The 13,137-nt window shown below is 55.5% G+C and overlaps 1 protein-coding gene across 1 annotated transcript in view; it reads right to left on the minus strand.

Annotated features, from left to right (window-relative positions):
- Window positions 1–13,137, minus strand: part of ITPK1 (inositol-tetrakisphosphate 1-kinase) — a 163,386-nt gene that overhangs the window by 14,435 nt on the left and 135,814 nt on the right. Inside the window, exons 5-7 of the mRNA XM_007454722.1 lie at window positions 7,205–7,303; window positions 6,839–6,879; window positions 1,783–1,948 (exon numbers count right to left, since the gene is read on the minus strand). Of these exons, the coding sequence (XP_007454784.1) occupies window positions 1,783–1,948; window positions 6,839–6,879; window positions 7,205–7,303 (306 nt within the window). The remainder of the gene's footprint in view (window positions 1–1,782; window positions 1,949–6,838; window positions 6,880–7,204; window positions 7,304–13,137) is intronic.

The following is a 13,137-nucleotide window of genomic DNA, read 5'->3' on the forward strand; positions in this document are numbered from 1 at the left end:
AATAAAAAGGCATACCTACTCTTCCCTTAATACATTTTGCGTAGACTTAAAGAACATATGTTTAAAAATCAGGAAACAATATAAACAGGCTTAAAAAAATATCAGCCTCATCCTGCCCACAATTGCTAAGAATGCCTCTTGCCAGTACACAGTCACATACAAAAAGACCCCTCCTAACATCGGTCCCCCACCCCCAGATCATTCCATCAGCCCAGTGGGTAGAGGGAAGGACGAGTGTGAGCACCGGGATGCCCTGAAAGCCCCGCCAGCACTCAGAAGGGCAGTGGAAGGAGACACACATTTCCAAAGTGTCTGCTCTCTGGATTGAGTTAATGGGAAGAACGGCTGAGACAGGACGCGCACAGCTGGACTTCAGTCAAGAGGCGTGGCCTGAGGCTTCCGTGGTGGCGCAGTGGTTGAGAGTCAGCCTGCCAATGCAGGGGACACGGGTTCCAGCCCTGGTCCAGGAAGATCCCACATGCTGCGGAGCAACTAAGCCCGTGCGCCACAACTAGTGAGCCTGTGCTCTAGAGCCCGCAAGCCACAACTACTGAGCCCACGTGACACAGCTACTGAAGCCCATGCTCCGCTACAAGAGAAGCCCGCGCACTGCAACAAAGAGTAGCCCCCGCTCGCCGCAATTAGAGAAAGCCCACGCGCAGCAACGAAGACCCAGTGCAGCCAAAAATGAGAAAGCCCACGCGCAGAAACAAAGACCCAACACAGCCCAAAAAAAAAAAAAAAAAAGAGGAGTGGCTTGAAGCCATGAGGAGCGGATGGTGACAGGCAGTCCCAGCAGAGGGATTTTAGGAACACACATCTGTTTGCTCAGAGGGAAATAACGCAGCCTGGGCATTTCATCTGGTGATGGCAGGTTTCCCGTCCAGAGAGAAACACACAGTGAGTGAGAGCAAAACACACCAGGGCAACCAGACATCCTCCGAGGGGTCCTCTTGGAAAACCGTGCTTATTCCAGAGACACTGCCACTGTTCCAAAGGTTTCCGGAACTTGCCTTAGAGATGCCTTCAGAACCACTAGAACAGTCTTTTAAGCAGCCCCAATACCAGCAAATCCTTATCTTAGTGTCAGTTTTTGAAACGGCCAAGGGTCACCTGGAGCTGGTGAGGACCCCCTCAGATGCCCCAACGCTGGCAGAACCCTGCAAATGCCACCACTGCGTGACATCTGAGGGACACGGAGGACCATTATCCACTGATCCAAAACATGCTCACCGATGCGCTCCTCAGCCCTGTGGGGGACCTGGCAGGCTGACTGTGGCCACCCTTGACCTGCCCGGGGTCCCACAGCCAGGAAGTCCTGCACCCTGTGTGCTAACTCCAAAGAGAGCATGCGTCCACCTCAGCGGCTTCAGAAGCAGCAGGTGACTCAGTGTTTTCCAGTTGGAAAAAGGAGACGTGATAAAGCAGCCAGCGCTCTGGTCCTCAAAATATGAGGGGCCCCTCCCTCCCTCCCCATCCCTGGCTTCGCCGAAGGGACCATCATCCATTCCAGCGTGTTCCCTGTGGGCCTCATGATTGCATGGGGCCCCGGGAAGTGGCCTGGGGGCAGAGAGCTTTCAGGTTCTTCCTGCAATTTATGGTAGTTGAGACAGACGGAGCCCCTACAATGACCTGGTGTGCCCCAAGACCTCTTTACCTACTGGACACAGCTCTTCCAACCTTCAGATCACCTCTCCCCGCTCCAGAAACTGGCGGCTGGTGCCATGCTCCAGCCATGCCCCTAAGCTCAGGGCATCCAGAGATGGCGCGAGGCTCAGTTACCTGATGTGCCGGCGGAGAAGTTCTTCAGCGAGGGCCTCTGGACCACGGTATAGGACTCGCCGACCACAAACACCTTGTACAGGACGGCGTTGTGGTTGATGAAATTCTGGACCACACAGGGCAGCTGGATGGCACTCAGGCCCTCCTGGTTGAACACGATAGCCATCTGGGGAGACAGGGGGCCAAGGGCTTGGTCAGAGTCCACCAACTCCTCAGCCTCAGGCACAGGGTATGTCACCTGTCCAGAGCACTGCCACCAAGGCCCACCCTTGGTCCTGTAGCACAAGGGCTCCCCAAGACGAGTTTCAAGCCAGGGTGAGTGGAGTGGGACTTGAGAAGAACACCTGGGGATCAATCCACGCCTGCTATGAGGGTTTGGAAATCCTGTACTATCAGGCCCGCCATGGAAGGCTGAGCTGGCTGTGCACTGCATAGTTCCACTACTCACACTGCACCCAGGGAATGGGACCCCCTGGGTTGTGTACTACTTAACCCTTATGACCTCCTAGAGGTTCCTCCACAAAGTCTTTGGTTGGGTGGTGGGGGGCGGGGAGGGGGGCAGGTGGCTCGGCCAGGAAGCGGAAGACAATGGATCAGGGTTTGGGAGGCCTTGGGTCCAAGCCTGCATAATGACAAGTGCTGCCTTTTGAGCACTCATGACACACCTGGCCCTGTTCTAACCACTTTGCATGAATCACCTGGTGTTTCCCTCACAATGTACCCCCGAGGTGGGCACTGACACCACCTCCCTTTTACAGATGAGGAAACTGAGGCCCTGAGGCACTTAGTGGCTGCTGGAAAGTGACAGAGCCCAGCATGGGCTGGGGTCCAACGGCCCGAGCCTTGCCGTCTTACACACTGAGTGAGCCACACGAGCACTTGAGGAACGGGAACATGCCGCTCCCAGTCCCTGAATCCTCTGGGGACAAAGGCCTCCACCAGGAGGGTCTGGCAGGGGACTGAGGTCAAGATGGGAAGAGGGGCGGCTGGAGAAAGCCTGCTCGCTTTGGCTGAGGCAGGGCCCACTGCAGCCAGCTGCCAGTGCCAGGGCCACGGCTAATGCTTCGTTCAAGTCCACGGGGCCCCAGGAAGGAGCCACCAGATGCCCAGAGCTGCTGGGAGGGGTAACGGGGCTGGACAGCTGGCCACCACACTGGCTGTTGCCTCTCACATCAACTGTCACAGAGCACCACCACGATGTGCCTGGTGCTCAGCTGGGTGGGGCAGAAGTAGAGATCCAGGCCACACGGGGAAATGAAGAGAGAGAGAGAGAGAGAGAGAGAGAGAGAGAGAGAGAGAGAGAGAGAGAGACAGACAGACAGACAGACAGAGAGACAGACAGAGAGACAGAGAGAGAGACAGAGAGCGCGCGTGCGCGCACGTGCGCCGCAGTGAATTATCTCCTTAGCCATCTCACAAAAGTAAGAGAGCCATACACGGGTTCAAGACCCAGCCCTGGCACTTGCTGCATAAGCCCTGTTTGAGCTCCATTTTCCTCACCTGTGAAATAGCATCAGTAACCACCATGGTGGGGCTTCCCTGGCGGTCCACTGGTTAAGACTCCGCACTTCCACTGCAGGGGGCACGGGTTCGATCCCTGGTCAGGGAACTAAGATCCCGCATGTCGCGCAGTGTGGCCAAAAAAATTAAAAATAAATAAATAAATAAAATAACCACCATGGGGTAGCTTCGGGGTCCTCCGAGTTTTTGGCTCAGTGGGGTTTTTGTTTGTTTGTTTGTTTTTAAAGGAGGGGATGTGGCATTCCACTGTGGAGCAAACTTGTGTGCTTACACCAGCTTAAAGTCAAGACAAGAGCCCAAACCATCGTGTGAACCTAAGATGAAAACAAACTAGTCCCGATTTCAGTTGAGCGAGGGACCGGGGAATCAGAGGTAGGGTTCGGGCAGACTGGGGTACAGGTGAGGACCCCGGTCAGAAAGCCCCCTTTCCTGTGGAAAGCTCATCACGTGCACAGAGATGTCCTCCATCCTCGCTGCACTCAGCATCCCCGGGCAGCCCTGAGGTGGGTGACGAGCCTCAGCGTCCCACCCACAGGCTCAAGCCACGGAGGGTGCCCCACCAGAGGGGGGGTCCCTCTGATGCTAACAGCCTCCCAGGAGGCAGACGGCCCGTGGCACACAAGCCCCCTGGGAATCTGCAACACCCCAGATCCCGATCTCAGGGCTCTGTCCCTGACCCCTACCCAGCAGAGGAGTCCCTCCTGGAAACAGCGCACAGCGGGCTGGGAGAGGCCCAGGGGTGGGGCAGTGGGGGTGGACGTGGCACACACCTTGGAGCCAGACTTGGATAACTGGACTGAAGGGTGAAATAGCCTCCCCTGAAGGCACTTGACCCCATGGAGTCAAGACTCCCCTGGAGGAGGGTGGCCACCTCGATCCAGAACCCCCGCCCCGTCAGCAATGACCCAGTGGGCTCCAGGGCAACTGGTTCCATGACAGCCTATCAAACACTCCCTGGGCCAGGCCCCATGGCAGCACATGCAGCAACTCCCTTATCCTTCACAACAGCCGCCATATGCCCAGTTACAAGTGAGGGACGGAAACTCAGAGAGGCTGGGTAATCTGCCCAAGGTCACACAGCCGGTGGTGCTCAGAACCAGACCTGGTCCCAGGCTGGTGTGATTCCAAAGTTCTTACGTCAACAGCAGAAGCGGTTCCTTCCTGGAGGCTGACCTATTCTGCATTAGGCTGGTCTAATCACACTAATGACTGCAGTCGCCTTTCTGTCCTGAAAACCCCGAGGCACTGACCAAAGAGGAACCGTTTGGTGGTGAAAAGGGCCAGGTGGAAGGTTGGGGAGCTGGTGCTGGTGCCAGCGAGGGGAGTGTGGGTTCCAGGGACACAATTCTGGCTGCTCTGAAGCCTTCCTGCTCCCTCCCGGGGCCCGGCCCAGGCGCACACCCCTGGCCTGGAGCCCAGGCAGGTCTGGATAGGGAAGGCTCCACGAGGGCTCCTGACCTTAGTAGACAGCTGACCTTTGCTACAGGCCAGGATTTCCTGCCCTCACCTTCCCCCCCACAAGCAAAGGGACTCCTCGGCCTTGCAGCCCCATCACGGCATGTACCACACCATAGGGACACATCTGTTTACAGACATTTCCCCATAAATACATGCCAGGGATAAAGACACTACATACGCCTTCTCCAGGGCGCACTGCCGGGGTTGTCCACGTTTAGTCATAGGTCTTGGGGGAGCATTTCTGACAGTGGGGCTGCCCGGGACAGACTCTCCCACAGGGCCTTCTGGGTGGGTCAAATGTCTACAGCCCAGGGTGTCCTCCCATGCATCTAATGAGGAGGTCCCCAGGCTGGGCTGTGCCCCTGAAGACAATGTCCCAGGCATGGTTCTTAAGGACGGCAACAGACCCAGCAGAGCCCCTGCCTGGCCATTAGCTCCCAAAAGGCTTCCTCTGCTCAGTCTCCCAACCACACCCCGCTGGTGCCCTCCACCTCCGGGACTCTGTGCTCCCCACCAGGGCAGGACTCCAGGACTAACGCATCCTTCCCGGGGCACCCAAGGCCGGGAAGGACTACTGGGTGAACACAGGAATGAATGAGAGGGTGGGGCAGTCACGTACACGGCAGGTAGGGTGCTCCTTCCTCCTCTCACCCCCTTCCCAAATTCAGCAGGCCTGGCAGATCCCTGTAGGCAGCGATGGCATCTTTTCAGTGGGGCCCAGGCCACTGCCTGGCACGGAGCAGGAAGTGACTGACACCGACAGGCCAAAGGACTGGTCAGATGGAGGCCTGGCTCGCACGGGCACAAACGGGGCAGGCACAGCCATCGCGGCCTCGGGGACAGGACAGGCACAGGGTGTGGGTGGAGAGAGCGTACAAAGCCACAACCTCAGGAGCAGCAGCAGGCTTGGCGGGATCCAGCAGCAGGCTAGGCGGGCTCCCAGAGAGACACCGCGAGCCGAAAGGATCGGGGGCAGGGGGATGGCCAGGGTGGGGAGGCGGGGGGCAGGGCAGTCAAGTCGTCACATCTTCCACTCACCTCGTGAGAGTTGGTGCCATGAGCCACTCTGGTTTTGCAAACTGTGGGTGGGGGAGAGAAAAAGAGGGGTGAGCGAGGTTATTCACCCACAAAGCCCATACTTGCAGGTACAGGGAGAAACTCTCAACAACTCCCGCAGCCCCTCAGGGGAGGGGCAGGTGGGAGCTGGAGGGTGGCGCGGACTCGACCAGGGCCAGCACCTGCCCGCGGGTGAGCTGGACGGACACCGCCAGGCCAGGCCCTCACCACCCAGGAACCCAGGGACCCGCGGCCATGCCCTCCCCGGCGGCCGAGGCCTGCCTGCACCCTCGGGAAGTTTAAGGCCCACCCAGCCCCCACGTGGCACACTCAGGGCGCGATACACACTGAACGGGAAGGTCAGGCCATTCTCCGCCAGGAGCCGCATGGTGTCGTCTCCGCCCAGGCTCGTGAGCTCCATGAAGGGTGGTGAGCAGATCCTGTCATCTGGGGGCGGAAGAGAAGCCTGAGTCAACCCCGCCCTCTCCCCGGGGCCCCCTCAGATCCCCTGCCCACCCCATCTGATGGCCCATACGCCGCCGCAGTCACCCACATGCCCCGGGAATGAGAGCACAGACTTTCATTACATTTTCTAATAGCGTTTCTGTAATGACGGAACCAATACATGATAACGGCAAAGGCTGAAGATCAACTAAAAGTGAAAACCAGACACAGTCACAGATACGACTGCGATTACCTCCTAGCCCACACTTGGGCATGTGACACACACACACAGCTCCACAACGAGGTACTGTTTTGTAACTCAAATGTTCACTCAATCAACTATGAACGCTGTTCTGGGGCAATAAAGACTTCACCCTCCAAAGGGTAAGCTGGGATGAACTGAGAGAGTGGCATGGACTTATATACACTACCAAATGTAAAATAGACGGCTAGTGGGAAGCAGCCACATAGCATAGGGAGATCAGCTCACCGCGAGCCGAAAGGATCGGGGGCAGGGGGATGGCCAGGGTGGGGAGGCGGGGGGCAGGGCAGTCAAGTCGTCACATCTTCCACTCACCTCGTGAGAGTTGGTGCCATGAGCCACTCTGGTTTTGCAAACTGTGGGTGGGGGAGAGAAAAAGAGGGGTGAGCGAGGTTATTCACCCACAAAGCCCATACTTGCAGGTACAGGGAGAAACTCTCAACAACTCCCGCAGCCCCTCAGGGGAGGGGCAGGTGGGAGCTGGAGGGTGGCGCGGACTCGACCAGGGCCAGCACCTGCCCGCGGGTGAGCTGGACGGACACCGCCAGGCCAGGCCCTCACCACCCAGGAACCCAGGGACCCGCGGCCATGCCCTCCCCGGCGGCCGAGGCCTGCCTGCACCCTCGGGAAGTTTAAGGCCCACCCAGCCCCCACGTGGCACACTCAGGGCGCGATACACACTGAACGGGAAGGTCAGGCCATTCTCCGCCAGGAGCCGCATGGTGTCGTCTCCGCCCAGGCTCGTGAGCTCCATGAAGGGTGGTGAGCAGATCCTGTCATCTGGGGGCGGAAGAGAAGCCTGAGTCAACCCCGCCCTCTCCCCGGGGCCCCCTCAGATCCCCTGCCCACCCCATCTGATGGCCCATACGCCGCCGCAGTCACCCACATGCCCCGGGAATGAGAGCACAGACTTTCATTACATTTTCTAATAGCGTTTCTGTAATGACGGAACCAATACATGATAACGGCAAAGGCTGAAGATCAACTAAAAGTGAAAACCAGACACAGTCACAGATACGACTGCGATTACCTCCTAGCCCACACTTGGGCATGTGACACACACACACAGCTCCACAACGAGGTACTGTTTTGTAACTCAAATGTTCACTCAATCAACTATGAACGCTGTTCTGGGGCAATAAAGACTTCACCCTCCAAAGGGTAAGCTGGGATGAACTGAGAGAGTGGCATGGACTTATATACACTACCAAATGTAAAATAGACGGCTAGTGGGAAGCAGCCACATAGCATAGGGAGATCAGCTCAGTGCCTTGTGACCATCTAGAGGGGTGGGATAGGGAGGGTGGGGGGCTGGGATAGGGAGGGTAGGAGGGTGGGAGGGAGACGCAAGAGGGAGGAGATATGGGGATATATGTATACGTATAGCTGATTCACTTTGTTACACAGCAGAAACTAACACACCATTGTAAAGCAATTAAACTCCAATAAAGATGTTAAAAAAAAAAAAAGACTTCCCCCTCCGTAGGCAGTATCAGCTTAATGATAATCACAGGAACGACACCAGCCCTTCGGCTCTTATCCCAGGTCTAGCACTGCCAAGGGCTTTATGTACATCGCCTCTGAAGTCTGCAAATAATCCCGTGGGGAGGATGCTGAGGGGGGTGGGGGGATTAAAGAGCAGCTCTCGGTCACACAGGGACCCCTGGCATGCAGCCTCTCGCCACCTAACAGAGGCGGCTCCTGACCCCTCTGTCACCCCGACAGGCCACACTCGAGCACAGGCATCGCCCTCCTCCTGCCACCACACTCCAGCCTCGGCCCCACCCCCATGCCGCTGCTTTCCTGAGTCCCCGCGCTCTTGGAGGGGTGCTCGCTCACCCTGTGGGTTCCAGGCGTGTTTGGTTTTCTGAGAAGCTCTGGGAGCTGGGTGTGCTCTGTTCGTCAGGACGCTCCTGGTGCCAGACACCGAGTGAGGGCAAAACAGATTATTCGTGGGAAAACAAAGTGTCTTCTGAGTCTCTCTACTGATGGTTAAATTGCATGACTGGCCTGTTATCACTACTCAGTCCACCTCCATCCCCACTCAGGGTACCAGCTCCCAGGAGGTAAGACCACCCTGTATTTCTGGGCACAGGAGCTGGGAAAGGCTGAGCATTAGTGGGATGGGGGTGTCACCCCCATCCCCGCCACGAACCTGGAAACCAGACCGAAAGCAAACAGTAAAGCAGCTTGTCTCCAACGGCTTCTAGCTACTTGGCTGGCTAGGAGGTCAGTACATTAAAACACTGAAACCAAGGTAAGATCCAGCTTCACATATCTCATAAAAGCCAGTGCCAAGAATTACACGGGGAACATTAAAAGTGTTTTAATTTCCCTCCCCGCCCCCCGCCAGCAAAGTCCAAACTGCAAACAGGCGCAGAGTGATGGCAGGTTCTCGGGGACCCAGGGAGGGTGGAGCCCTGGCAGACGGCGAGGCAGGCCCTCTGCACGGGGCACTCATATTCCTCAGGGACAGATGCTGAAACAGAGGCCCAAAGAGGCAGTTTATGCCCAAGGTCACTTGACAGCCACATACAGAGCCAGGACAAGGAGCCAGGCTCACATGGCAGGCCAGGAGAAGAGAAGCCAGGGACATCAGAGCAGGGAGGTAGGGCTGGCGGGGGGAGGGTGTCCTGGCTCTCAGCTGTAAGCCATTATCTAAACAGGCCCCATTTCTGCACCCCCTGCCCAGAGTCAGAGCCGGGTGGAAACACTGGTGAGGGGCTGGCAGGCTGTGGAAGGAGGAAGCGCTCTGCACAAAGCCTCCTTGCTGCAGCCCCTCCAGCCCAGCCCTAACAGGGCGTGACACCCCAGGCCAAACAAACTGGAGAGTGTGGCAGCAGGCCGGTCTGTATCAGTTGCCCACCTGGCCTGGCAGGGGGTCCACCCTGGACCCAGCCCTCCCATGGGAAGACTCGGAGATCCCTGGAGTCAAACAGACCACCTCCGGTCACAGCTTCCGGAGTTTTCGGAGCAGGTGAAGCTGCCTGGCTTTTAGATCCGCCTTCAATGCCCTTCCCACCCCAGCCCAAAGCTTTCAAGTAATGTCACAGCTAACGGCCAACAGTCAATAAACCCCACTTGTTATGTGCCAGACACTACTCCACACAGTCTGCAAAGCCATCATCTACCCTCACAGAGACCCACAAAGAGGTGCTGTCACCCCCATTTTACAGATAAAGAAAATGGGGCACAGAGAGGTAAAGCTCCCTGTCCAGAGTCACACAGTGAGTAAGGGGTGCAGCTGGGGGCTCATCCCCGGGCAGCTGATTCCCAAGTCCATGCTACTGACCACTGCCTCCCTAGTAGAAAAAGTGCCCGCTCCATATCGACAGGACAAAGGATGAAACCCACACGATCCTATCAATAGGTACAGAAAGGGCTTCCCTGGTGGCGCAGTGGTTGGGAATCTGCCTGCCAGTGCAGGGGACACGGGTTCGAACCCTGGTCTGGGAAGATCCCACATGCGGCGGAGCAACTAGGCCCGTGAGCCACAACTACTGAGCCTGCGCGTCGGGAGCCTGTGCCCCGCAACAGGAGAGGCCGCGATAGTGAGAGGCCCGCGCACCGCGATGAGGAGTGGCCTCCGCTTGCTGCAACTACAGAAAGCCCTCGCACAGAAACGAAGACCCAACACAGCCAAAAATAAACAAATATTAAAAAAAAAAAAAAAAAAACAGTTATTCCTTTAAAAAAAATAGGTGCAGAAAAAGCATTTGAGCTAAAACTATAAAACGCTTAGAAGAACGCACAGGTATAAATCTTTATGACCTTGGATTAGACATGGTTTCTTAGACACCAAAAGCACAATGAACCAAAGTAAAAATAGACACATTTGATGTCATCAAAATGTAAAACTTGTGTGCTTCAAAGGACACTATCAAGAAAGTGAAAAGACAACTCAACAGAATGGGGGGAAATATTTGCAAATCATTTATCTGATAAGGGTCTAGTATCCAAAATATATGAAGAACTATTAACAACCAAATATTTAAAAGACAAATAACCCAATTTAAAAAATGGGCAGGGCTTCCCTGGTGGCGCAGTGGTTGAGAGTCCGCCTGCCGATGCAGGGGACACGGGTTCGTGCCCTGGTCCGGGAGGATCCCACATGCCACGGAGCGGCTGGACCCGTGAGCCACGGCCGCTGAGCCTGCGCGTCTGGAGCCTGTGCTCCACAACGGGAGAGGCCACAGCACTGAAAGGCCCACGTGCCGCAAAAAAAAAAAAAAAAAAAAAAAAAAAAAAAAAAAAAGGCAAAGGATCTGAAATGAGCAGTTCTCAAAATAGGACATATGAATGGCCAATAAGTGCGGGAAAGGATGCTCAACATCATTAGCCATCAGAGGAATGAAGATCAAAAACCACACCTATTAGGTTGGCTACAACCAAAAAGACAGACAATAACAAGTGTCCTGACATTGCTGGTGAGAATGTAAAATGGTCCAGCTGCTTTGGGAAACAGTCTGGCAGTTCTTCAAACAGTTAAACATAGTTCCAGTGCGACCCAGCAGTCCACTCCTAGCTATACAACCAAGAGGACAGAAACATATGTCCACAAAAAACCTGTCCAGGAATGTTCATAACAGCGTCATTCATTACAGCCAAAGAGTGGCAACAACCCAAATGTCAATCAACTGATGAGTAGGTAAACAAAACGTGATATGACCATGCAATGGAATATATCCAGCCATAAAAAGCACTGATTCATGCTACAACATAGATAAACCTTGAAAACATTCTGCTAAGTGAAGGAAGCCAGTTAGAAAAGCCACAGAATATATGGCTTCATTTATCCCAAGTGTCCAGAACAGGCCAATCCATAGAGACAGAAAGGAGACTGGTGGTTGCCAGGGCCTGGGGGGCAGGTGGAATGGGGAGTGACTGCAAATGGGAACATTCCTTTTTGTGGTGATGAAAATGTTCTGGGATTAGATAATTGTGATGGCTGTACAACTCTGTGAATATATTCAAACCTACTGAACTGCAGCTACACTTTAAAAAGGTGGATTTTATGGTATGTGGCTTATACCAATTAAAAAAGAAAAATAAGGAAAAAACCCCAGCGGTAGCAGCTGCCATCCAGCGAGCACTCGCTCCCTGCAGGGAAACTGGGCTAAATAAATGCTTCGGGTACACTGTCTCCTTTGATCCTCCAGAAAACCTGCAGAGACCCGTCCCCCAGCCCCGCCCCTGCCAAGGCCAGGGTGAATCAGAGAAGGATGAGGAGAGTGCTCACCCGGAGAGATCTGGGGTCCAGATGAAATGAAGAGACGAGACACTTCCAATGAACAGGCTGCATCCAGCATTAGGCCAGACACCCACACCTTTCCGAAATCTCAGGCTCTGGGGTCTGAGGTGGTAGCCTGGGTGATGGTAGGACCCAGCAGAGGTGGCCAAGGACCGAGTGTGACAAGAAAGAGGGGCCCAGGCACAGCGTCATGCTCTTCCTCCTTTATCCTAACTTGGAGCTTGTTGACCACACCCTGAGCAACAGGCACTACCAGCTGCAAACCCCACGCCCTCTCCAGGGTGGACCCGGGACCGAGACCTCCCTGATCATGCGGCCTGAAAGGCCCACAGACCAAGCTCAGTCTGTGGGGGTCAGCCTTGGGGGAAGGCAGTCCTGTGCCCGCAGGGCAGAGGCTGGAAAGGAACCTGTGTCCCTCACTGGGCTGCAGGCTGCCACACGGCCAGGGCCTGTCCCAACGCTGGACTCGGGTACAGCAGACCACGATGATTCTACTGCTTGACCGAATTTCTGGCTGCTTGTAGCCAAAATCATCCTGCCACGCCTGTGAAATCACAGTAAATTAGAAACTACTACTGTTTCTATTTTGGTTTCAACAACCGGTCACCAACAAAAAAATGTGCTGTATCCCTGGAGCTAGAGACCCAGCAATGAAGGAACACAGGCAACGCTGCCTCGTGGAGCTGACATTCCAGGTGCAGGGGCCAGACAATAAGCCCGATGGATGAGTAAAATGGACAGCTAGATGGTGCTGGTAGGTGACCCGGGGAGCGCGAGGGGGCTGCCAGTGGAGGTGGAGGTGTGATCGGGATGTGCCTCGTTGAGCAAAGGCATAGGAAGGCGAGCGGTCAGCCTGGGCATCTGGGGGAAACACGCTGCTGGCAGACGGAACGGCCAGTGCAAAGGCCCTGCTTGAGGACACGCTGCCATCTGGTCATACAAATGGACCCAGCCTTTGAGATGAAGGCGGTGACATCAGTCTAGCTTGTGGACACAGAGGTCACCTGAGTGGGAGGGTCGAGGAAGCAGCTGGGCCCTGCAGCGGTGGAGCCGGCGCCTCAGTGGCAGCAGACACGCCGGCCCCGCCCCATGTGAGGGGCAGCGACAGAAGAGTTCCCTCCAGCTCCACCCTGGGAAAATCACAGCAGTGCCAAAGCTCTTTTCCCCCAAACAGAATAAGACTCTATCAGTCAGCACTGGGCGCTATTTCTGGCTCCCCGAAAAAGGCTACTGCCGCTTATTTATTTGTCGTCTTTATTTCTGGATGGGAGTTGGAAAGGGGCTTTTCTTTAGTCAGATGGTGGGTTGTGTTCTGTTAAGAGCTGAAATATTAGCCCCTGGGAACCTGAAACACCCGCTCTTC

The sequence above is a fragment of the Lipotes vexillifer genome, unplaced genomic scaffold (assembly GCF_000442215.2).
Source record: "Lipotes vexillifer unplaced genomic scaffold, Lipotes_vexillifer_v1.1 scaffold1126, whole genome shotgun sequence".
Taxonomy (NCBI): domain Eukaryota; kingdom Metazoa; phylum Chordata; class Mammalia; order Artiodactyla; family Lipotidae; genus Lipotes; species Lipotes vexillifer.